The sequence below is a fragment of the Sarcophilus harrisii genome, chromosome 2 (assembly GCF_902635505.1).
Source record: "Sarcophilus harrisii chromosome 2, mSarHar1.11, whole genome shotgun sequence".
Taxonomy (NCBI): domain Eukaryota; kingdom Metazoa; phylum Chordata; class Mammalia; order Dasyuromorphia; family Dasyuridae; genus Sarcophilus; species Sarcophilus harrisii.
This window is the reverse complement of record NC_045427.1, coordinates 157,701,973-157,729,250: the sequence shown is the minus strand read 5'-3', so window position 1 is coordinate 157,729,250 and position 27,278 is coordinate 157,701,973. Positions and strand designations below refer to the sequence as shown.

The 27,278-nt window shown below is 33.1% G+C and overlaps 1 protein-coding gene across 2 annotated transcripts in view; it reads right to left on the bottom strand.

The window, feature by feature from the left end:
- The window catches only part of TASP1 (taspase 1), a 253,668-nt gene that overhangs the window by 223,135 nt on the left and 3,255 nt on the right, over window positions 1-27,278 (bottom strand). For both annotated transcript variants that reach the window (XM_003758180.4, XM_031951085.1), the window contains exons 2-4: window positions 8,875-9,093; window positions 5,950-6,017; window positions 4,682-4,750 (exon numbers count right to left, since the gene is read on the bottom strand). In XM_003758180.4, the coding sequence (XP_003758228.1) occupies window positions 4,682-4,750; window positions 5,950-6,017; window positions 8,875-9,019 (282 nt within the window). In that variant the 5' untranslated portion in view covers window positions 9,020-9,093. The remainder of the gene's footprint in view (window positions 1-4,681; window positions 4,751-5,949; window positions 6,018-8,874; window positions 9,094-27,278) is intronic.

Sequence of the window (27,278 nt, the reverse complement as noted above, 5' to 3'; positions counted from 1 at the left end):
TAAATATGACTTTAAGGGCCACTAAGCCCTGGGAACATATTATTTTTAAACACCATTAGATTTCCCATTCGCTCTCACCTGTCCATCAAGGTCCCATATAAATGCAGCGTCCGCTTTACAAATGGTTATTTCTCCCTAAATCTTGTGATACTCCCCTAAGAGGAAAATTCAATAAACTGTGCATTCATTTAAATTTTCTATTCCCATTATCTGGTTAGTCCTGTCTCCCCACATCACAAAACAATAACACTAAAAAAACCTTAGTTGATGAAGAGTGAAAGAGTATTAAGGTTGAAATCATTGTGGAAATTTAGTTATGGAGAATGTAAATAAATAGGTTACATATTACTATCTTTTTCATGCAATACTCTTACACAACATAATTTTTAAAAATTGTCAATATTAAATTGCCAAGAAATAAACCCACATGATTCATCAGCATTTCCATATTTTACTGACAAAGCTCAGCAGCAGGAGACAGAGAAATTCCATTTAAAATAACTGTAAACAAAATAAATTATTTGGGTGTCTACCTGCCAAGACAAACCCAGGAACTATATAAACACAATTACAAAACACTTCTCACACAAATAAAGTCAGGAGATAAACAATTGGAAAAATATCAACTCAACACACTCCAAACTAAAAATAACAACATCTCAAACCTCATACCAAAATAAGGTCAAAATGGACACATGATTTGGACATGAAGAATGATCCCATAAGCAAATTGGGAGAGCAAGGTATAATTTACCTATGAGATCTTGGAGAAGGAAGGAATTTATGACCAAAGAAGAACTAGAGAACATTATGAAATGCAAAATGAACAACTTTTATAAAAATTCTTTGTTTCAAGTTCAGAGTTCTGGCCCATAACATCTGGCCCATCACAACTTCGATTATATTAAATTAAAAAGAGTTTGCACAAACAAAAACCACACAAACAAGATTAAAAAGAAAGTACAAAGCTAAGGAAAAAATTTTACAGCCAGTATTTCTGATAAAAGTCACATTTCTAAAATATGTAAAGAACTATGTCAAATTTATAAGAATACAAGTCATTCCCCAATTGATAAATGTTAAAAGATATGAACAGATAATTTTCAAATGACAAAGTTAAAGCCATATATAGTAATAGAAAAATGCAAATTAAAACAACTCTGAGATACCAATTCGCATCTCTCAGATTGTCTAAGATGACAGCAAAAGATAATGATAAACTTTGGAGGGGATGTGGGAAAACTGGGACACTAATGCATTGTTGGTGGAATTGTGAAATGATCCAGCCATTCTGGAGAGCAATTTGGAACAATGCCCTAAACTGCATACCCTTAGACCCAGCACTGCCACTAAGGAATCTATATCCTAAGGAAATAATAAAGTTGAGAAAAGGATCCATACATATAAAAATGTTTGTAGCAACTCTTTTTGTGGTAGTTAAGAATTGGAAAATGAGTAGATGCCTATCAATTGGGGAATGGCTGAATAAGTTGTGGTATATGAAGACAATAGAATATTATTGTTCTTTAAAAAATGATGAACAAGTTGATTATAGAAAGGCCTGAAAAGATTTACATAAACTGATGCTGAGCAAAATAAGTAGAACCAGGAATACATTGTACACAGTAACAGCAAGATTGTGCGATGATCAACTATGACAAACTTGGTTCTTCTCAGTGGTTCAGTGATCCAAGGCAATCTCAATAAACTTTGGATAGAAAACACCATCTGCATCCAGAAAGACAACTATGGAGATGGAATGTAAATCAACACATGCTATGTTCACTTCTTTTTCCCGTTTTTTTCTTTTCCTCTAATGGTTTTTCCCTTTTGTTCTGCTTTCACTCTCCCAACATGATACATAAAGAAATGCATATTTAAAAAGTTAATATACATGTATAACCAGGAAAAAAAAAACAATCAAAAAAATAAAATAAAATAAATTGCCAAGAAAACTACTGAGACTTTTAAGAGATTCCAAAGGAGTTTTTTCATCTCCCTCAAAAGTAATAGAAAATTCCAAAAAGAAATAAAATTGCTAGGAATTGTCCCAAGAGAATGAAAAAGCCAATAAATAAACAGAAGAGGTCAGACATAATTTTTTTAAAGTATGATATAAAAATAAAGAAGACAATAAAAAGGTAATAAATTCAAGTTGCAAGAGCAACAAACAAAAAAATCCAAAAGATATAATTAAATAGATAAGGAATATACTTAGTGACTTAGAGGAGAGTGACCATGTGTAAAATACGACCAAGAGAGAAGATGACAAAACTCAGTAAAATGGAAAACATATGGAAACTGAAATTATTATAAATGCAATCAAAGACAGTAATAACAAAACATTATTGCATTTTGTTGTGGCAAAACATAAAATTAAAAAGAAGCTAAGAAAATAACAATTAGAGATTTTTAAATAATGCATATAAAAGTGATGGATTTGGAAGGCAGATCAAGAGAAGGAAACTTCAGAAAAATGGAATCATGGAGAATCTGAAGAATTTGTGAAAAACATGTCAGGAAACCAGAAATGAAAATTTCTTACAACTATAAAAATCAAGCAACAATTCACAAAAGAAAGAATTCACAAAAATCCCTAAAAGAAAAAACCTAAAATTCAACTCATCCAAGAACCTTATTATTCAGACTACAGAGATGAAAATAAACTTTTTTCAAATGCCAAAACCTTTAGATCTGAGTTGAATATTTTCTTCGCAATTAGTTGTTTTTTTTAATTTTATGACCCTCCCAAAAGGGACTAAAAGTAATTACAGTTTAATAAGTTCAGTCTTGCAAGAACAGAAAATCAATCACACTAGATTTTAAGACACTATCACCAGAATATAAATTTTAAAAAGTCACTCATATGAATAGTGCTGAACAAACTGGATTAGACAGATTACAGGTAGATAATATAAACTACCTTATATACATTTGTACACATACACAAAGAACACATAAAAATAGATAATATTCTTGAACAGAGAATCCATAAAAGAAAAATCCTTTATTTCTGAATCACAGGAAGTTTAAAGATATATGATAAATATACAGATATGTAGAAATTTTAAAATTATTAATTGAACAATATCTGGATTATAAAATCTAAAAAGAAATATTAAACAAAACAAGAAAAAACTCAAAGATAATAATAACACAAAGCTATATAGCAAAACATATAGGCTATAATCAAAGCAGTACTCTGAAGCAAATTCATAGCACTAAAAACCTACATTAATGAGAGAAAAATAGAAACTCAATCAAATTAACATTGTAATGAATCAAAGGTAAGCAAGAGGTGACAGACTATTAAAAATGAAAGCAGAAATTCATAAAAATGACAAAAGAATGAATAAATGAAAACCAAAGGCTGTTTTAGAAAAATCAGAATACAGATTAATAGCTTGCAAATTGATTCCCCAAAACTGGGGAGAAAATCCAAAGTAGTGACAAAAGGCAATGAGAAAGGGGAAATGACAAATGCAAAATCTTAAGTTACCAGAGACTATCACATACAACTATATGGTTGTAATTTGAGAAAGTGAATACTTTCTACAAAAATATATAAAAATATTCAAAACAGGAAATAGAGAAGTATAAATCCAATTGCATATGGATAACTCAAATAAACCATTAATGAGATGTAACCAAAACAGAACCAGATGGACTAAGACCAGATGAATTCACAAGATAATTCTCCTAATTTTCAAAGACAAATGATTTACACATGCATGCACAAACATAAAAATGACTGATTTTAAATAGAATATACTGTCCAATTCTTTTATGAAGCAAGTGTAGTTTTGATCCCCAAATCTGACAAAAGACAAAGAAAATTATCAACCAATATAACATTTCTCAATGAAAACTATTGGATAAAATATTGGGAAATAGTTTTTTTAAAAAAATGTATTCAATCTAATATATATAATTTTATATTAATAAATGTGATCAATAATATTAGTAAAAATTTTAATCCATAACTACAGAAAAGACCTTGACCAAAATATAATAATCATTTATGTTTAAAAGACTAAAAAAATATAAAAATAGGGCTTTTCCTCAATGTAAAAGCAACATTACTAATAATGGAAAAACCAAAACAATGATACTGATTATATATTTTTTAAATAGCACCAAAACTTTATTAATCATATAATTAGAGGGAGAAAAATCAAATTAGCTACATTGTTATTTATTAAAGTTTCTTTTTGTTTTATTAAAAAGTAAACAGGTCAGATTTAATGGTTTTATTTGGAGTTTTATTAATTTTTAAATTTTCAATCTTTATGTTTAATTAAAGTCTTTTTAAAAATCTGTCTTTTTTTTTTTTTTTTTTTTTTTTGCTGAGACAATTGGGATTAATTGATTTGCCCAGGATCAAACAGGTAGGAACTGTTAAGTGTCTGAGATCACACTTGAACTCAGGTCCTCCTGACTTCAGGGCTAGTGCTATATCCGCTGCACCAACCTAGCTGCCCCAAAACTAATTGTCTTTTAAAAATAAACTCACTGAAACAAACCTGCTGACATCATGGATTCCAACATGTTTTATAAAGATTTGCTTTTGAGGTCGATGGCAAGAGCTATTTACATAAATTACTAACAACTTTATTGAGCAATACAGAACAGAAAGATATTTTCAATAAAACATAAGTAACTTAAAGAAGTTAAGAAGTACCTCTAGTTCAACTAGAGCTGCAGTCACTGCATCTGTTGCAAGGGCACCAGCCTGTAGTTGTTCAATGGCCTGCAGAAAAAGTAGGTGGCAATTTCATTTAAAAATTGATTTAGGACATCAATGTAGTTTCTTAAAAATTTAGATTTGTAGATTTAAAATCTAGATGGGATCTCAGAAATCATCTAGTCTGATCTTCATATGTGAAGTAACAAAATGTGAGAACAAGATCACACAGTGAGGTGGAGTTCAGATTCAATTTTAATCAAATCCCAATTAAATCCCTCTGAATCCCATTGTATTGTACTTTCTCTTATATCATACTGTATATGCTTTGAATCAGAAAATTGAAACAATATAAAATCATAGAATATTTAATGGGATGTTTCTATTCCATACTTATTAGCTCTATTTAAATTCCAAAACATATAACAATAAAATCAATAGTTATTGTATTCAAAATATTCATACTGGATTTTCATCACAGCAAAAGATGTTTGTTTTTAATATAACATAATGACTATTTCAATCTGTATAAATAAAACAGGACCAAGAGACCTATATTTATTTAATCCACTATATTAACATCCATCTGTGTAAAACTATTGGAAGATGTGCTTGCAAAAAAAGTACAGTCAAGATCAAAATGAAAATAAATCCAATAATTCTTCTAATATGATCCAAATACTCCATGTTAGCATCCAACAATTTATATTTTAGGAAAAAAAAAAAAAAAAGAGCAAAACCTCAAAAACCAAAGGAAAAATCACAACTGAGGCAGAGTAAATGGTTAAAACAACCACAAAGACAATGAAGTTGCTGTGTTACAAACTAAGTAATAAGAAACATAAAGAAAAATATAGAAGAATTTCACAAACTTTAGTACCTTTTAATTTTGGGTTTGTTTTTTTTTTTTTTGGTAAAACTCTTCAGGAAAACAGAGTAAATACTTTGCAACTGCTTTTTCTATAGAGCTTCATGCTTTTCTAGAGTATTACAAAAGGATATGTGTGCCTACTTATGTACAAGAGGTGAGGAGGGAGTCTAAAGCAATAAATCAATTCCAAAAACACATAGTTTATTATAGGGATAAAAGAACTAGCATTAGAAAGAAAGTCCCACGAATATGAGTACAACAACTTGATGGAACAAACCCAAAATATTTCACAAATACAACCCTAGTAAATTAAATTCAAGGGAAGCAAGTTAACCATACATGAAACAGAAAAGGTTTATTATTTAGAATTTAAAAAAAAACAAAATTGTCCTACCTTCTGACAGGCTCTTTTGCATACATGTTTATATTCTTTAGCTTTGGATTCAGAGTGATAACCTGCACCTATAAGAGGAGAAAACTAATCAATACTCTATCATTATAATATCAAACAGTTTCAAATATATAAAGTCACAAGCTGCAAACAAGACAATCCGCTTTGGAGGTAATTTCTCCTTACAGGTATTTACTAACACTAACCCAATGAAATCAAATATCCCATTACCCCATCCTAAGATTTACAAAGTTATAAATATATACAGAGTTATAAAAATAACTCTGAAAAGGAAGTATATTATTTTACTCATTTTACAAATGAGGAAACCTTGATCAGAAAAATAAAGTTTTTACACAATTGGTAGATATTAAAGCTAGTGTCAAGCCAGGTCACCTGACTCCAAACCTAGTCTTCCTTCCACCATGGTGCTTTCTCAAAACTTTCAATGTACCAGGATCTCAATTCAAATGATGTTAACACTTATTAAATGCCCAAATATGTGTAGGGGCTAGGTATTTTTTTAATAGGCTTCAAGTAGTTTACTAACTAATAAGGCAAAGGGACAGACAGGTACAATATATACATATATATATGTGTGTGTGTGTGTGTGTGTGTGTGTGTGTGCATTACACATACCACATTATAATACAAATATAATATAAAGTATGTTTGGATAAAAGAAGAAATACAAAATATTCTAAGAAAATTTGAGAAAGGAAAGAACATTTTCACACTAGTGAGGCCAAGGAAAGATAAAGGAAGATACTATGGAGAGAAGAGGGACTGAACCAAGAAGGGCTTGAAGAGGGCATTTATTTCAGGGAGGGAGAATGGCTTTCACAGATACACAGGACCAAGAAACAGCAGGACAAGATCAAGGAATGGAACACAGCATTTATGAAGGGAAGTAATGTGAAATGGAGCTGAATATGTATGTGTGTACATATATATATATACAATCACACATACATACATGCATGTATATATATACATCTATATACACATGTGTATATATAGAAGCAAAGAAGTTCACTTTTTTATTTTCCTATATGCAACAAGGAACTACTAAAGATTTTTGAATTGGGAAATAGTGAAGATTTGTTCATTAGAAAGATTATTTTGAAAGGTTAAAAAAGGGTACTCTTGGTAAGGACTCTAGAGGCAGGTAGACTGGTTAAGGTTAGAATAATCTAGAAGAGATAAGAGAAAAATCTGAACTAGTATGAAGACAACAAGAGGTAGGAAAGCCAAATAAAAGAAATTTAGAAAGTAAAATCTACCTTAAGCAAGATGTGAAGGGCAAGGCAAAAGAGAGAGTCTGAGGTGACCCAGAGATTTAGAACCTTGATGACTGGAAATATGGTAATATCAAAAGAAAAAATAAAGTCAGAAGACGAAGTCTGTTTAGGATTAAGATGACATTCAGGTCAGTATATAGTGTGCCTAAGATACCAGGAAAACATCCATGTGGGAATGTTAAAACAGAATTAGAAATTTAAATATAGAAATTGAGAGGTGGAGACTAGAAATATAAAACTGGGAGTCCTATGAATAAACATAATAATTTAATCCTTTGCATCAAAGAAAAAGAATGTAGGAAAAGAAGAGAAGACTCAAGATAGAGTAATATGGAATAGTGAAACAGAAGAGCCAGGTAGAAGACTACAAAACAAGGAATTCTAGGAAGAAAGGTCAAACAAGTGATATACCATTAGAGAGGAGTATTGTGAGCACCATGAATATGATATAAAGAGGTTATTAATGAAAACTTTTAAAAGAGCAGTCTTAGTATAAAGGTGTGGTCAGAAGCCTAACCAAAATACATTCTAAAGACTAACAAAGTAAGCTATCAAACAAAAGGGTCAGATGACAACAGATGTGCCTTTTATCTTTCTCCGCAAAATCATAGTTATACAACTATGAATTTTGTAAAGTAAAAAATAAAAATACACATTAAACCATTGTTGCTGAAGCAGAAGAATAGTGGATAGCCTCTTTCAAAGGTGGAGTCATCAGCTACACCTTGTCCCCATGTAGAAATCTAACATTGATATATACACATTGATATGTATGTGTGTGTATATTTACACACACACGCACACACATATATATATAATTTATACAGTAGCATTAGGTGCAGCGATCTTTGAGTGTTCATAAGTACTCAGGATGGTACAAGAAGACCCATATATTATTGAACATTTAAAAACATCAAATATTCTTAATTACATACTTGATTAAACCAAGGGTAAGCTATCTTATGACCTAGTAAGGCTATACATCACCATGTATTATAAGTATTAACTTCTCAAAATGGCTCAGCTCCACTCCCAGACCCCAACAAAAAGTAGTAACCAATTCACAATGAATATGCCCAGAAAATGAAACTAGGTTTTTTTGCATAGCTTCAGACTAATGTGCCTCTGTATCTATCAAACTTATTTCTAAATCATAGGGGTCAAAGTACAGCATGGAGAAAAAAAGACTAGACTAGCAATTAAGAGGCCTCCTTGAACCAGGTTTTATTACTAACCAGCTGCTTGATTTTTGGACAATTCACTTCAGTGGATTTCTCTTTTCTCATCTACAAAATAAATGAGCTATTCAAGATGATTATGAAAAATCTCTTCTTTCCAGCTTGGTTTTTCTGTCTCCCAGATTGCAGATGGCAAAGCAAAAACAGTATCAACTATAGTTTCAACAGATTGCCTCACAAAACATTCTAATTTAAACATTTAAAATTCACTATACCAAACTCAGTTGTTTCATTCAAATTCTTTTGCAGAACTTCTCAGCACCATATGTAAAATTCATTTCTTAATTTATTTCCAGACATGTCATATTTGACATTATATATATACATATATAATATATTTGTATGTATATATAAATATAATCTTCCAAATTCATCTTTTCACATCTTACCTGCATGCACCAACACAAATCCTACACGCTTCTCTTTATGGGGTGATTTTGTTTCATGCTCTTTGGCTGTTACCTTAACAGCCACAACCTGAGGTGATTTGGAAGGAAGACCTTCTGCTGAATTCATCCCCTTCTCCATGATCATTCTCCACAATTATCATCTTCTACTGAAAAAACTGCATATTTCCAACGAAAATTAAACTCAGAAGAGGAATTACCCTAAAGGAAAACCAATACAGATATTACGTATTTTGTTGACCAAAGACTTACATAAATTCATGCAAAGATAATTGTGCACAAAAATCATTATTAGAATTAGAATTGTTATATACATATTTATTTGCAAATATTTCCTCATCTATTGAAATAAAAAAGATAATTAAGCATAGGGATTGCCACCCCAAAAATTGCATCTTGTTATTGTTGATTTTTCACTTACCTTACTATACTATACTCTATTGAATGAAATACAACCTTCTCTTAAAAGATTTTCTATACATGTATAAATTTGTTGAAATACATGTATAGAAAATCTTTTAACATATACTGGACTACCTGCCAGATGGAGAGAAGGTGGAAGGTAGAAGGGGAAAATTTGCAACAAAAGGTTATGCAAGGGTCAATGATGGAAAAATTACCCATGCATATGCTTTGTAAATAAAAAGGTTTAATTTTTTTTTTAAAGTTTATATAGAAGAGTAAACAGATTTATAAACTATTAGTTATGTTCTCTCAGTCACCTTTTTTTGGCTCAATATGCTTCTATATGCAGATATTTACATTTACAATATCTCCTTTCCAACTACTCTACCTCATTACTCACATAGTTTTCACATTAGTTTTGATCTCTAGTAACTTTTGCCTAATCTGCTATATTAACCTGTAACAAAGCTTCTGAGTCTCAAGTGTTTCCCCACTCTAATGCATTCTCTACAGTTGCCAACATAATTTTCCTAAAACTTAGATTTTACCAGGCTATTCTCCTATTTAGTAAACTCAAATAGTTCACTATTATTACTTTTAGAATAAAATTAACTCCTCTGGCACTTAAACCTTCTTCAAAATCTGGTCGCTTCTTATTTTTCCTTTTTACATATTTTCAAAACCCCACTTTTTTCTCTTTATTGCTATTTGTACCTCCCCCATATCTCATCAATAACTGGGAAGTTAGGGATCAAGTGTGACAGTTCTATCTATAATGAAAAAAATTTTAAATGATTTCTACAGATCTTTTCCAATCTCCTTTTGTTTATTTTTCTCCTGCTTTTTTAATCCTAAAATGACTTTAGTAACCCATTTCAGTGATTCTCTGATCATAAACATCAAGTTTCTGCCAATTAACTTTCCTTCTCTGCCCTGGAACAATGAAGCTATTAATCTTGTCAATTACTTTCAAAATCTTTAAAAAAAATTTTTTTTTTTTTTTTACAAGATTCAATCCTTATTTGTCCTTAAAATGAATTTTATAGAGTGGTACCTTAAAACTCACAAAAATGTTTCAGAAGACAAGTGAATTCCTGGAATTGCCTCAGGAGTTGTCTCAGGAGTTCTCGTCAGCAATCTTAAAAATGACTAACTGCCCAACTACTCAGTGATTAATTGCCAAACCTCTGAATCAGAAATTTTGAAAAACCTAAAATCTCTGAAAAATATTAAGTCTGCTAAGATGTTTTTAGCAGTTCTACAACTTTAATTATCTAACTTTATTTCTGTATCCCAACTTGGCTAGTATTGAGCTCACAGGGGTGAAAGTGTCTTAATTTTCTTATTTTTCTTATAATCTCTCATGGTTAGCTTAATGGGAGTTAGTAACTATATCTATCTCCCCTAGTATATAAGTTTTTCTAACTGACTGCATTTTAAATTTTTCAAGGCAACTTTAAATTTCTGAAAACTTTCAAGGCAACATGCTTTTACATCATACCTCAGATAGCCTTCATTGCTCTGAGTATATTTTCTCTTTCTCTTTGTCTATTTACCCTGCTGTAGTAAAGGAAGGAGGGAAGGAAAGAAAAGACATCTCATTTTTAAGGTCCTGTAAACCTAAAAAAAAATCCTCACTATAGCCACTTGCCTTACCACATGGCATCTTACAGAGAGGGAAGACAATGAGCATAGGTGCTCATTGAGTACAAGGACTCATCACAAAGTTCCCAAAATGTAGTGTCTTCTATCCAGAGGGAATTTCCGAGACACAGGGGCCTACAGCAACTGGGCCCAAAGAGTCCCACCAAGTTTTCCCAGGTGTGCTTTCCTAGATGTTTGTGGGATACCAACTAAAGAGGTGGGTTGGAGAGAATCTGAGTCACTCTTTACCCCACACTAGGCACCAAAAATGTTCAGCTCCAAGTATGTGTTGTGGTATTACCTCTCAAAGAATTCAGGTTCAGTCTCCAATCCAAGCAAAAACATTTTAATGAGATTTACAAACTGGGTCAAGCCAACATCCCTGAAGCAGCCCACAAAAGATGAGGATTTTTATAGAGTAAATGGTACTGATTACATCACAAGATACGTAAATTAGGAGGTTATAAGAGGAGTTTGCTAATATGGGGAAGTCTTAAACCCTGGTAGAAGTGTGCATATGGTTATCCAGGATGCATGCAGAAAAGCCCACTTAGCAGGGCATTAATGTATAGTTACACTATAACTAGTGTAGGTTCACTCAAGGACAACATAAAAAGGGAACTGCACAGGTGCCATGTCAGGCAAAAGATTTACTGAGGTTTGCAGTCCAATGTCCAGTTCTATATTCTATTGATACTACTTTCTTATTAGCTGATTGCTGTGTTATATTTTGTAATAACCATCATGTGGTAAACTAGTGATGTGGTTACAGAATATGCTGACTTGTTCATTGTACTAGGGGAAATCATGATTAATTACTTCTGTGGAACTCAGGCTGGGGTAGGCTAGTGTTAACAATCAGAACCCCATTAAGGTGAGGCCCAAAAGTACATGACTGACCATCCAACCACACATTAAACTCCAGAAAGCAAGAATTTTTTATTTAGTTTTTCCAGATGGATTGTTAGGATGCTCTTTTCAGTTATCATGGATCACAATGAGAAAACCCTGTAACATTCTGGGGCTTGATACAATCAGTACAATGTTACCATCACACAGAAACATCTGGAGAATTTTGCTATCAATACAAAATCCTTGTTTCATTTGTATTTGTCTCCCCCATTAGATTGTGTACTCCTTGAGGAGAGGAACTATTCCCCACCCCCCCTTTCTTTGGATTTCCAGGTGAGCACAGTGCCTGACATCTGGCACTTATTAAATGCTTATTGCCTTGACTTGATGATAGTGGAAAACACGTATGCCAAGGATACATCTCCCTACATATATAATCCTTGATATTAATAATTTCAATATGATTGAACACTATGATTACTTAGTTATGTTTATTAAGGAATCTTGTATCATATGACATATTCTTAAGGGATTCTTTGTGGAGATTAAGCTTATATTTTGCTATATACATTTAAATGTTGGATGGCAATCAACAATAAACTATGGAATTTTGTGTTCTATATACCTTTTAGTCAGTTGTGTGACTGATCATAATGCCTGACTGAATGACTCTGTCTACACTATACCATTCCAGCACTCAAACCAAAATTAGGGGAGGACACACTGAGAAGGAAATAGATTTGGAGAGCTGGAGTATCAGAAGATTCACACCAAGATAGTCCTGGTCCACATTCCCTGAATTCCTCAATAGTATCCTAAGATTCCAGAGAAGGCATTGAAGCTCCAGTGCTCTCTTACTTCAAAGATCCAAAGGGGCTACCTTAGGAAGGTGGAAGTACACCCAGAAACTTAGAACCGCAGAGGGGGGGAAAAGCCACAATTATAGTGTCAATCATCAAAACCAAAAATGCAATAGCCCCTGACACTGACATAAGATTCCAATTTAGGAATGTAAAAAATTTCTCCTAAAATAAGTAAACCAAAAAGAATAACAATCAGTATAAAAAATTTATTGAAGATCTAGAAATTTTTTTAAAGTGAACAAACATGTAACTGATAGCAGTAGTTCAAAGGGAAAAAATGGATTTTCCACATGGACTACATTAATACTTAGCTGAAACAAGAATTCTCCTAGCAGAAAGAATTCTAAGGAGAAAAAAATAGCTAAAGAGAGAATGATAAATTTTTGCCAAGCAATAGATTCTCTGAAAAACGAAATCAAACAGAAACCAATTAACTCCACAAGGCAACAAAAAATATTAGAAAAAAAATAAAAAGATTGAAAAATTAGCTTTAATTTATCTGATATCAAAAATCAGACATGGAAAATAAGCCATCAAGAAACTTTAAAAATCACTGAACTTGAAAACTATGTTGTTAAATTGCTAGGAAAATTGGAAAATAATATAGCAGAAACTAGGCACCAACCAACACCTAATGTTCTATAACATGCGGTGATTATTACTTGGAACCGAAACTAAGGCTGCCTCCAGAAAACCTCCCCGTGAAACCTGCTTTCTCCCAGAGAACCATCATATATTATAAAAAGAAGAGAACACCACAATTTGGCGCCCTGAACGTGAGACTAATAGGACTCTGATCTCAGTGGAAAAACCTCTGATCCTGAATCCAGTGGAAAAGTCTCCTCAACCCAGAAATTAGGGTGAGTGCTAAGATGGGAAAGATGTTTAGAAAACAGCTTTCTGTTTCTGTTCAAGGAAAATGTCCAGAGACCATTGCCGGACTTATAAAAAATCAAGGTTTAATTATAACCTGGGAACATGTCATTGATCTTTTAAAACTGTAAAGTTCACATCTCCTTGGTTTGAAAGAATTGGATCCAAATGAGTGGAAATTAGTAGGAGAGCAACTAGGTGAATACTACAATTCTCATCCAAACTCAATTTCCAAAAATACATTTTATACACATACAATTTAATACAACTGGCTATAAGAAATTATTTAAGTGTTAGAATGAAGAAAAAGAAGAAAAGAGCAGGAAGGGGAGGTGCCAACTAAACTAGGTGAAAAGGAGGAATTCCGAATCAAATAAGAATGGAGTTAAATACAATTCTGAGTGTGATACTTCACAGCAGAAGAAATTAGATCATTCTACATCTCATGACCCTCCCCCCCTCAATTAACCCTTCATGGGTGGAGGAAGAAGGGAGAGGGAGAGAGGCAAAAACACAATCAACATCTCCTGTGAAGCAGAATATGATAAGATTAGAAAAGGCATTAATTAAGGCAAAAAATGAAGGAGAAGACATATCTGATTTTATAAATGCATATCCTGTGATTGAAAAGCTTGACTCTTCAGGTCAAAAGGAGAGAAAATACACTCTTTTAATTTGGAAAAAATTAAAGATTTGAAAAAGGGTTTGCACTCTTTATGGGGCTACATCCTCTTATGTTAAACTGTTACTAGATAATTTGTCTTATGAAATCTTAACCCCGAATAATTGGAAATCCATAGCTAGAACATGTTTAGAACTGGGACAAAATTTGTTGTGGCTTTTGGAGTATCATGAATTATGTAGGATTCAAGCCCAACGAAATAGGCAAACTGGAGTTATTGTACAAATCACTTTTGACCAATTAGCTGGTGAAGGTCAGTATGGAGAGAATTCAGAACAGATTTATTATCCCATACCAGTGTATGAGCAAATTTCTAAGGCTGCAATAAAAGCTTGGGGTTCCCTCCCAGGACAAAAAGATCGAGGGGAAGCCTTCACAAAAACAGAGCATGGTCCCATTGAACCTTTTACAGATTTTATGGAACGTTTGCAAACAGCTGTAATAAGAACCATTGGAGATAATGCAGCTACAGAAATAATGACCAGACATCTGGCTAAGGAAAATGCCAATGAGGTTTGCAAAAGAATTATATGGGGACTAGACATTAAAAATGTTCCTTTAGAGGAGATCATAAGGCGCTGTGCCACAGTGGGCACAAATGCTTATTATACCCAAACTATGATGAATATGGAAAGACAGGGTCCCTCTTGGCAAGGGACTTCTAGAGAAAATCGTCAGTCTTTTCAGTGTAGAAAGATAGGACATTTTAGAGCTCAGTGTAGATATGGAGATAGAGTGAGAGGACAGGGTGAGAGAAAACCCAAAACCCCATGTCCAAAATGTAACTGAAGCTTTCACTGGGCCTCGGAATGTAGATTGACCCAGAGAAATGAGAGGCAGGGCCCAGCCCCAAAATATCAATCAAAAGACAGATGGGGCATGATGGCAGCTGAGGTTATACCTAGAGAGTCTTTGGAAGGGCAGGACTCTGATGTGATCAATCAACCTAAAAATAATCACATGGCACAAAGAGATTATATGATCAACCAACAGAAAAGCAATGAGATAGCATCAAGGGATTACAGTTGCGGAGAATACAGGCTTTTTAAACCAGCAGCGCAGTATCCAGTACAAACAGCTTTAATAAAATTGCCAGATGATGAGGAGAAATCCCAAAAGTGGTAAATAGAAGGGAATTAGATAGGTTAACTGCCTGGGAGAGAGGGTTTGCTTGTATTGCTGCAGATAGAGAAGGAATCAAATGGATGCCAACAAACCATATTTGCCTTGTCCATCAGAGAGAAACAGAAAAAGAGAAAAACCTCAAAACAAAGAAGATTTACGAAACATCTGACACTGAAAGAGCATGGCTGACAATGAGACTGTTAAAAGAACTTTAAAATCTTCAGGAATCATTGGATTCCCTAACACAAGCTGAGACTGTTTCAGTTCTTGAAAAACCAGCAGGAATCTTTGGATTTCTTGAGATGAAAAATTGTTGATGAGACTATTGCAGTACTTCAAAGCTTGCAGGAATTATTGGATTCCTGGTACATGAACTGATGGACAATGGATTCCTTTTGGACTATTTCTAGGACTTATGGACATGTATAAATTCTCATGTTGATTCATGTTGTTACATTACTACTAGCCTGTGTTATATTGCTATGTGCTTATGTATTTTATGTAATTATGTGTAATGCCTCCCATGTTGATGGATTTATGTATACCTGTTTCATATGAGCCCCTTCAGAAACCCACTAATCTGATTTGATTTTCCATTTCCTTTGGTGTTTTCATCTCCCTTCCTGAGATGTCAGGGAGGGTGTGACCACCTTCTTTTTATGATGTTTTCACTTCTTTTTTGAGCAGTCAGGGAAGGCGCAATCACCTTCTTTTGGGGGTTCTCACCTCCTTGAGAAATCAGGAAGGTCATGACCACCTTATGTTCTAAATCAAATGAAAGCAGGAGATGTTAGAATCCTTACAAAGTGATGTCAGTTGCCTAATTTAGCATAGTTTAGTATGATTTATCTGATCCTACAAGCAGATGTTATGGCCCAGAACTTGAAACAAGGTACTAAGTGGAATTGAGGAGACAATGTTTAAATCTAGTTTAGAATTGATTTAATCCTACAACAAATAATGGTTTTCCAGTGTGTACTCAGTGAACAGCATATAAGTAAGAAGCTCTCAGGGCCAGACACAGAGCACTCTGGGAGATACAGAAGCTCACAAGCCCATTCTCGGAGGCAAAGTCAGATTCATTCCATCTTCCACCTTTGTGCTGGCTTGAGGCTGAAGAAAGCAGAGGCAGAAGCAAAGGACAAGCTGCAAGAGCTCTTGGAATCAAGGAAGGAGAAAATAAACATTTAGATTTTATCAGCTGGCTGTATTTGTGGTGATTATTACTTGGAACTGAAACTAAGATTGCCTCCAGAAAACCTGCTCTTTCCCAGAGAACTATCATATATTATACAATAGAAGAGAACCAAGATAAGGTCAAAATGGGTTCATGATTTAGACACAAAGAGTGATATTATAAGCAAATTGAAGAACAAAGCATAGGCTGCCTCTCAAATCTATGGAGAAAGAAGGAATTTGTGGCCAAAGAAGAACTAGAGTACAGTATGAAATGCAAAATGGACAATTTTAATTATATTAAAGTAAAAAAAGTTTTGTACAAACAAAACCAATGCAAAGAACATTAGATGGGAAGCAGAAAATTAGGGGAAAATCCAAGGATTCTGATAAAGACCTCATTTCTAAAATATATAGAGAATTGATTCAAATTTATAAGAAAACAAGCCATTCAACTGATAAAATGGTCAAAGCATATAAACAATTTTCAGTGAAGAAATTAAAACCATTTCTAGTCATATGAAAAAATGCTCTAAATCACTATTGATGAGAGAAATGCAAATTAAGACAACTCTGAGATACCACTACACACTTCTCAGATTGGCTAAGATGACAGCATAAGATAATGATAAATGTTCAGAGGGATGTGGGATTATACTAATACATTGTTGGTGGAATTGTAAGTTATAGAGTTATGAACTGATCCAACCATTCTGGAGAGTAATTTGTAATTATATCCAAAGGACTATCAAAGTGTGCATACCCTCTGATCGAGCAGTGTCTCTATCCCAAAGAGATCAAAAAAAAGGGAAAAGGAATCCTATGTACAAAAATGTTTATGACAGCCCTTTTTCTGATGGCAAGGAACTGAAAACTGAGTAGATGCCCATCAGTAGGGAAATGGCTGATTAAGTTATGGTATATGAATGTAATGGAACATTATTATTCTATAAGAAATGATCAGCAGGATTTCAGAAAAGCCTGGAGAGACTTACATGAACTGATGCTAAGTAAAGTGAGTAGAACCAAGAGACCATTGTACACAGCAACAATAAGATTATATGATGATCAATTCTGCTGGATGTGGTTCTTTTCAATAATGAAGTGATTCAAGCCAATTTCACTAGACTTGTGATGGAAAGAGCCATTTGCATTCAGAAAAAAAAACAGTCAGGACTAAATATGGATCACAACATATGTTTTCTTCACTTTTTTTGTTGTTTGCTTTCTGTTTTTTTTTTCTTTCATTTTTTTCCCCTTTTTGATCTGATTATTCTTGTACAGCATGATAAATGTGGAAATATATATATATATATACAGAAGAATTGTACCTTTTTAACCTATATTGGATTACTTGCTGTTTAAGGGAGGGGCTGGAGGACAGGAAGAAGAAAAATTTGAAACAAAGTTTTGCAATAGTAAATGTTGAAAACTATCTTTGCATATATTTTGAAAATAAAAGGCTATTATTTTTTTAAATTCAAAAAAATAAATAAATGAAGATTCAAAAGAAAACTATGTTGTTTTTTAAGCCTGAACACAATATTTCATGAAATTATAAATAAAAATTGCTGAGATCTATTAGATCAAAAGAGTAAAGAGAAAATAGAAAGAGTACAAGCACTTGCTAAAAGAAACTCCACAAAGAAAAATCTCAGGAATGTCATGGTCAAAATAAAACTCTCATACATAAGAGAAAATACTACAAGCATCTAGAAAGCAGTGCAAGTGCCAAGGAATCACAGGCAGGATCACACAAGATCTGATGCCTTCTATTATGAATGAGAGGAGATCATGAAATACATTATTTCAAAAGGCAAAAGATATAGGCTTATAACCAAAAATAACTTTAAAAAAACTACTCTTCAAATATGAGTATGAGATTAAGGTCTGGGGGAGAATCTTTAAATTGAATAAAGGATTTTCAAACAATTCTGATTATCAGATATGAAGAGCAGAGTTGGGAAGAACTTGGGAAGAAATAAGAACACAAGAGTCAAGAAAAACATGGAAAGGCATATATGTATTTCATCAACTGGAATGGAGCTGTATGACAATGCAGTGCTAACATTCTAATAGAAAGAGAAGAAACAAATATCACTTTAGAAATTTAAGGTCCTCAAAAAAGTAATGAGGGAAAGGGCACCTAGGTAGTGCAGCAGGTCAGAAGTCAGGAGGACCTGAGTTCAAATTTGGTCTCAGACATTTAACACTTCCTAGTTGTGTGATCCTAGGCAAGTCACTTAACCTCAATTGCTTCAAAAAGTATTGAGGGAGTTTTCTATTTTTCTTAACAGAAGCCCTTTGTAGTATTCCATTTTTTGCATAGGTGTTGCCTTCCTGCCAATTTTATTAATAAAGGCTTCTTGAGAACATGTGGGCTCAGTTTGGTCTCATACTAAGCTTTCTATAGAACAATTATTTGCTTCTTATATTACTGGGTAATACTGGTCACAGAATTTTGCCATATGTCTGTTTTGTGAAGGAATTTGTATTCCCAAACACTGTTTCCTTTGGCTAACATTCCTCTGCTCTGAAAAATTAAATGTTTGCTGGCAAGACTAAATAGCTTCTGGAATCTTTTGGCTTATTCTGTAGTGGCAATTTTTAAATCTATTCAACTTTTGCATAAAAATATAATTAAGATTTTTATTTTTTCCCTTTCCCAACTCTACCTTTCTATTATAGACTACTCATTTAAAGAAGATAAAGTCCTTGCTCATAGCATCATCTTCTAATCTTTAGCCTTTAGTCTTTTTATTTGATTTTGATATTTACATTAACTAGTCAGTGGTTTGAAAGCAAACAAACACCAGATTGTTATTACAATTCTTACAATAGCATCTAGCTATTTCCTATCCAAATATACTCAATTTCATTTTTGTGATTTGGTTTGTTGTTCATCACACCTATCACCTTTAAATTTTTTCTAAAAAAAAAAACTATTCATAAAATATTGGTGTAAGCTTCTGAGTAATCTCCAGGCTTTAGCCTCTTGTGTTTCTAAAACTATACTTAAACTTTTTTTCCCAACTATCCTTTCTTATGCACACTTTTTCACTTAAGAATGAGAATCAGAAGTCCATGTTGATTTTGGTGGATTCTGTTGAGTTCTTCATGAAATTTCTCCTCTTCATCATTTGGAAAATGTGCTGGTTTTCATAAGCCACAATTCGAAAGGCAGATTCTACTTCTCATTTTCAAGAGAGGAGAGCATGTGGTAAAAACAAATTAAAAAAGAAAAAAGTCTTGAGATGAATAAAGTAATTTTCATGGTGATTTGAAAAGATAAAGAACTGAGAGAAAGACCAGATGTTAACTGTGAGGAAGAAAAATGTAGAAAGAATAGAGGAAACATTTAAGGAGGATGATTTAATATAAAGGATTTAGTTTGATAGAAGGATATGAGGAAAAGAAAGAAAAGGTGACCTGAGAAGGAGGGAAAGGATACTTATAGGCAAAGAAAATCATGTCTACCATACCTATTGACCTCTAGATCCTAAGGAGTTTTCACTTCCAAGTTTCACGGAACATCCTAGACCAACTGAGATATTCTATCACAGATTAGTAGTTTTGACCCCTGAAATCCCTACTCTCATTACCAAATTAAATTCATTCCTAAAATCCTACATTGGAAATCTGAACACATTTCATCATAAAAACAGATTCACAAAGGTTGGTTAAATTATACAGTATTGCTCTGGGTATTTTATAGGATTCTGTCTTTCATATGGAGGGGAGGGGATGGGAATTAAAGAGAAAGAGGAGATGTAGTGATAGGGTCCCAGAGAATGGGGGAATCAAGATGATAAAGCAAAAGATACCAATAAACTAGAGCTCCAAACAGGTCTAGAAAATGCATCAGACCACATCTTGGTATGGAAATCCAAAAAAAAAAAAAAGTGAATCATTTGTCCAGCCTAGGTTGGCACAGGAAGAAAAGAGAAGTTTGTAGACAATGGAGACAAGAGAATGTCAGTCATAGGTAGAACATTTCAGTGCCCAAAAGATATGCACAAAGTAGGGACAGGTACCAAATGGAGGTTTTGTCATTACCCAGTTGTATCACAAATCCAGGACAGACTGAGAAAGGAACCTGTTAATAGCAAGTGGTATTCCCAACTGGAAAGTGTAAATGGAATGGAGGCAATTCAGAAAGAAGCAGCAGCAATGTGGCTCATATACCAGTAATACAGCAGGATCTCAGTTCTAGCATCTAACCTGCCTGAAGAGTAATAACCTTAACAGGAATTCTAGACCAAAGGGGAGTCTTCACTTCTGCCACTCTGAAACAATAGTTCTTTCCAGCTGACTGATAAGAATTAAAAATGTTTTTATAAATGAAATGAAAGAATTCTCAAGAGGAAAAAATGGAAAAAACAAAAAGCATTGGGTAGGGAGGAAAAGGAGAGTTAGAGAATATCTCACAATCAGGGTACACAAGTAGATGTTTATTCAACTAAGGAAAAAAGATGTAGTGAGATCAACTGACATTTGAATTTCATTCTCATATGAACTGATCAAAAGAATATACATACACTAAAACATACAGAGCTGAAAAGAAAAATAGTTCACTCAAAAAGAATATTGAAGGGAAAAAGAAGACAAGGAGAATTAAAAGGAAAATAGATTTGCCCTAAGAAAAGCAAAATCTAAGGATGAACAAACATGTTTATAACTCTTTTTATAAGGCAAAGAATGAGAATCTGAGTGGGTACCCATAAATTGGGAAATGGATGAATAAATTATGAGATCTAAATATTATGGAATATTATTGTCCTATATGAAATAATGAAGGAAAGGGAGAACTTGAAGGAGCTGAAACAGAGTGAAATGAAAAATAGTAACAAATAACAATATAGAAAAGATAAAGATACCAGAATTAACTCTTTTCAAGATAATTGCTAAGCATGATGACAGAGGACTGATGAAACATGTAACCTACCTCAATAGAAAGGTGAAGGACTCAGTGAAGAATGAGACAATTTTTTTGGACATAGTTAATGTAGAAATTTATTTTGATTGACTATACATGTTTGTATTGGGTTTTGTTTTTCTTCTGTTTTCAGCTGGGGAGGTTGAAGGTGGGAGGTTGAAAAGAACTGAACAAAATTCTGACTAAAACTAATTCTGAAATTTTTTCATGTGCAAAGAAAACAAAAGAACTGAAGAAGCAGAGAGGAAATTTAACTTACCTCCTGAGGCTGGAAAATAGAAAAATATCAGAAGGAGGAAGAAGGAAAGGACCTTTGAATTCTTAGAGCTAAAAATAAAGATGAAACTCTTAAAAGAGAATTAGATGATATGAAGAAGCAACAGCTATTTGTCTTCCAAGCAATGATATAGTGAATCATCAGATACTGTCAGTTAAGAGAACATCCATTAAAGGTTAGAAGAATTGTGGTGGTTGGTAACTCCCTGATGAAGAGTACTGAGGCAGTAAATTAAGCACCAGATAAAAACACTAAAGATATATGAGTTCCTAGAGCATTATATTTAAGTATATGACCAGAACCTCTCAAGACTTGTCAAAAGGAACGACCACTCACTTCTGATGACTGATATGGATACAAATGATAGCACTGCCAAAAATAAAATCTTGGGCAAGAAATTGAAGATGAAAAAGAGAAAAGCAAATCTGCATAGTGAATAACTGGTTACAAAAAGTCTATGGGATTTGGGTTTCTGGACTACACTTTGAAATTTTAAAGTAACAGAGTTGGCATCTACCTGATATGTTCCAGTAAGAAAATTTTGCATAGTGTTTTACATTTCTAAGTAAGAAGACATAACAATAATATATGCATATCTACAAAGCAAGATGGCATAGAAATACCAAGAAGTTCATAGAAGAGATTTAACCAGTTGTAAAACATATAGCCTCAAATGCACACATCATAATGCAGGAAATAAAGAAAAACTATAGGTCCTAATGTAAGGAGATAAATTTGACCTTATAAGTATCACTGGGATCTGGTGGAGATAAAACTAATGAGAGAAGCTAGGAGGTAGAGATGAAGGAGAGCATTTCAGTCAAAAGGAAAATAGCCAGTGAAAATGTCTGATGTTGGAAAATCGACTTTCACGTGCAAGGAATCACAAAAAGGCCATATCACACATGTGGAGAGAAAGACACAGGAAAACTGTAAATTTAGATATAGGCCAACTTATAACAAACTTGAAAAGCCAAATAAAGAATTTTATATTTGATCCTGGAGGTACACAGAAAATCACTAGTTTTTGAATAAAGAAGCAGAATGATGTGGTCAGACTTTTCCTTTGATGACTATAAAGAATATACTGAAGTAGAGAGAGCAGAAAGATTAATCAGCAGACTACTTCAGTAGGTCAGATTATGGTGGTTGTACTGTCCAAAGAAAAGAAGGGAATGTGTGCAACAGGTTACAGTGGTAGAAATAATCAAATAGATTAGCACTTAGAAGAGTCCTCAGAGATGATCCAATCCAACTCCCTCACTTTACAGATGAGGAAATGAGGCTGAAGAAGGTTGTTTTGTCTAAGGTCACAAAGTAGTGTGTTAAGAGTCCAAATCCAGGGCCCTTTCTTTGGCAGCATGATACCAATACAATACCATACTTTATCCTGGCAAATTCTCACTCTAGTGAGAGCTGTCCATACAAACAACTCCACTGAATCTACCCGTTATTTCAATCTCAAAGCACCTTTCACCTATCATCTGAACTATTACAACAGATTTTAGGTGGTCTCTCAATCTAAAATCTCTCTGCTCTCCAATACCTCTAGCTGCAAATTAATATTTCTAAAGTGTAATCCAAACTGTATCATTTCCCTGCTCAGAAAATTTCTCTTTATTGCCTTTATTCAATGTCTCTTTGATGATTCAAATTTGAAATACTATAGAAACTTCCATTTGGCATATAAAAACCTTCACAATCTAGCTCTACCCTTATCTGACTAGAAATATTTGGTACTATTTCCTCTTCCTATCTTTTATTCTGTAGCTAAATGGATTTTTTTTTTTTTTTTTTTTTTTTTTTTTGCTGTTCCTGATATGACTCATTTCCAATTCCACATTTTTGCTGTCTGATTTACCTGGAATTGTCTCTCTCCTCAACTCTTACTTACTGAATCAGGAACTCCACTGAAAATTCAACTCAAGTACCATATATACCTAAAGGAATCTAACCCCTTTATTATACCACATTTATTAATGCATACCCTCCATCTGAAATTACTTTGTATTTTCCTTGTATTTACCCATTCCTTTCACCAACTCTCTAGAGTTCATTCATCTCTCTATTTCCTGAATCAAGCATATGGACTGATACTCAGTATAGCCTTTGCCTGTTGAAATAATAATTCCACTGTACACTATTCTAGAATATTGTGTTCCATTTTAGATTACATTGTTTAGGAAGAATACAGTATGGATAAACTGGATAGTATCCAAAAGAGGCAACTTCGACAGTATGACAAGGAGTGATAGATCCATTCTCTACGATCCTGAAGAATCCAGACTAAAAGCTGAGGAAGAGAAGACTTAGGAGAATAAGAGAGTTATCTTCACATATTTGAAAAATTAAAATTCTTCAAATTACCAAATAATTACTAGCAGAGGTATCATACTATCAAGAAGGAAATAACTACTATAAATTTTTCAATCAGAAAAATATTCTTATCAGTGAGTTTTAATACATCTTATACTTTTATAAGTGAGTTTAATACATCTTATACTTTTCTTCCCTCTCACCTCTGTCCTTCCCAGCATGAAGAGTGAAAAAAAAAAATGTATATGCTATTTTTCAAAGACAACACTCAGCCTCTATCAAATATCTAATATTTTATGGTGTTCAAGGTCATAAACCCCACTTTGAAGAACACTTTTTAGATTCTCATTCCAAGGAACTGATAAACTAATAATCCACAATCAATAAATGTCCACATTCATTCAAAAAATTATTTATTTCAATGAATATTTTTAAATAATTTTAATACAAGTATTTATTCCAAGCTGGTCATGATCAGTCATTTGAAATAAGGTAAAATATTTAACATTAAAAGTAAAGCAACATCCAAACCAAAATTACTAAAGGATCCATTAAAATACATTTTTTAAAGGGGATAGAATGCTAAGTATATTTTATGTGCAGAATTCTAAGGAATGTGAAAGTGTGCTTTTTTACATCCAGAGATAAAGAGAAAAGGAGAGTAATTAGGACATTCAGAAGTTTTTAAACAGAAATGTTTCTAGAAGATTATACAAAGTGAATACGTAAGTTTGGGAAAGGCAAAATGCTGGCAATCAGGGACCACAAGAAATGTAGCATTTAGTATACACTGGGCACTATAAAAATAATGAGAAACTTTTATATTCTCTTTCTCACTATTTTTGCAAATTGAGATGTTAAGATCAAAGGAAAACAGGTAAGCCAAACGACAATGAAAAGATAAAATACATCCAGAGGATTCAGACATTTTTTGGTAAATAACGTCAGAGAACTAGAACATCTCCTTATGTGCAACAAATCTTACCTTGTATAGGTTGCTTACATTGTTTCCTATGAGAATCATAAAATAACTGTGCAAAGAGATAATCAGCTTGCCATTAAGATCACCAATCTAAATACTAGACTGAAGAATGAAGAAAATGAGTAAATTCCTTTGCATATTTAAATTTGCATGAAAAAAACTTCAAACAACAAATGTATGTATATGTGCATCTATATGTAAACAAATATATTGTATATGTGTATTTATACATACATATACCCGAGTATATAGTCCAAATTTAACACTAAAATACAGTATGAAAGAAAACAGACCAGAAAGATCTTAATAGGATGGCAACATCAAAGATCAAGTTTTCTATAAATGCAACCACACCTATACCATGGTGCTGATGCCTATCTGGTCCTCTATTAGCATTCAAACTCAAGGAAAAATAACCACCCTTATTTGAGCTTTCAAACAGCATTAAGTAAAATATGTACAGTATAGGTACTAGGGATTATAAATGCCTTATATATGCTGAAAAAGACATTGGAAAACATCTAGTTCAAACCTCTCATTTAGGAGATAAGGAAATGAAATCCCAGGTTGGTTACAGGATGTCAGATGTAGAGTTCGAATGAATCCAACCTTTTGATATGAGGGTCAGGGGAATTATATTACTGGCCTGAGGTCACACAAGTAGTAGTCTATGGGTCACGATTAGAATGAATGTGATACAAAGAGCTGTGGGTCAGATAACTAGTAACTTTTGACAACAGAATTCTTTTTCTTTCTCCTATCTTTTTTTTTTTAACTACTGATGTCTGATTTTATATAAACACATTCTATACTTCCCTGGCTATTACCTGTTAAAACTCTCCAAAATTTTGAAAAACAAATGGCAGCTAATCCATCCTTTTCTGCATTTTTATTAAATGACTTAAATCTGTGCAGTTTGGTATGACTTAAGTTTCTGAAAAAGTATACCATACAGAAATGGTTTCCATTGGAGTACTAGTCTTTATGTAACTTAAAACTCAAGGAATTTCATGCATAAATAAAATTCTAGATTGATATTTCTCCTTATTTAAATAAACTGCTATCATAAGTAAATTAGGGGAACCTGAGAAATATACCTGTCAGATATATGGTTGAGAGAGTTTATGGCCAACAAAAATTGAAGCAATCATGGGAAATAAATGGATGACTCTGATTACATGAAATTAAAAAGGGGGGTTACCAAGAGAATACTAATACTATACACAGCAACAAGATTATGTAATTATCAACTCTGATGGACGTGGCTCTTTCCAACAAAGAGGTAATTCAGGCCAATTTCAATAGACTTATGATGGAGAGTCATGTGCATCCAGAAAGGGGACTGTGGGGACTGAATGAGGACCATAACATAAAGCATCTTCACCTTTTTTTGTTGTCATTTGCTTGCTTTTTTTTTCCCTTTCTCTTATTTTTTTCCTTTTTGATCTGATTTTTCTTGTGCAGCATGATACATGTAAAAATATATATCAAAAAATTGCACACACTTTACATATATTGGATTATCTGCTATCTAGGGGAAGGGTGGGGAGAAGGAAAAAAAATTGAAACACAAGATTTTGCAAAGATGGATGAATGTTGAAACTATTCTTTGCATATACTTTGAAAATAAAAGATTATTATTTTTTAAGAGGGAGGACCACATACACCCACCAAAAACAAACAACCCTAGCCAGCCAAAAGGAAACCAGGAGAAAAGTTTTGGAATAAGTTTCTCTAATAAAAGCCTCATGTGTTAAACTTAAGAAAATCTCTCAGGGTTGTTAGGAGGGTTAAATAAGATATTTGTAAAGCACTTAGCATCTGGACATAGGTGCTTAATAAGTACTTATTAATAAATACCCCCACACACACACTCCTTAATGGTATCTTCAGTAAGATAGTAATAAGAGAATTGTATTATAATATTCAATTATTATTTAATTATCTAATTAATAATAAGAAAAAATGTAATGGTAAATCCAATTTTAGAAGCAGATGGGTGATACAGTGGATAGAATGAAGACAATCTGAGTTCAAATCCAGCCTCTTATGCTGTCTATATGATTCTGAGCAAGTTAGTTAAGACTTTATCTTCCTTAATTTCCACAATAGGGATAATAATCCCTCTCCCTCCCTCCCCAAGGGATTGTTGTGAATATCAAATGAATTAATATTTGTTAACACTTAGAACATTGCTTAGTATGTAATAGGTGCTTAATAAATTTTGGACTTCAGATATTTAAACTTTCAATCCA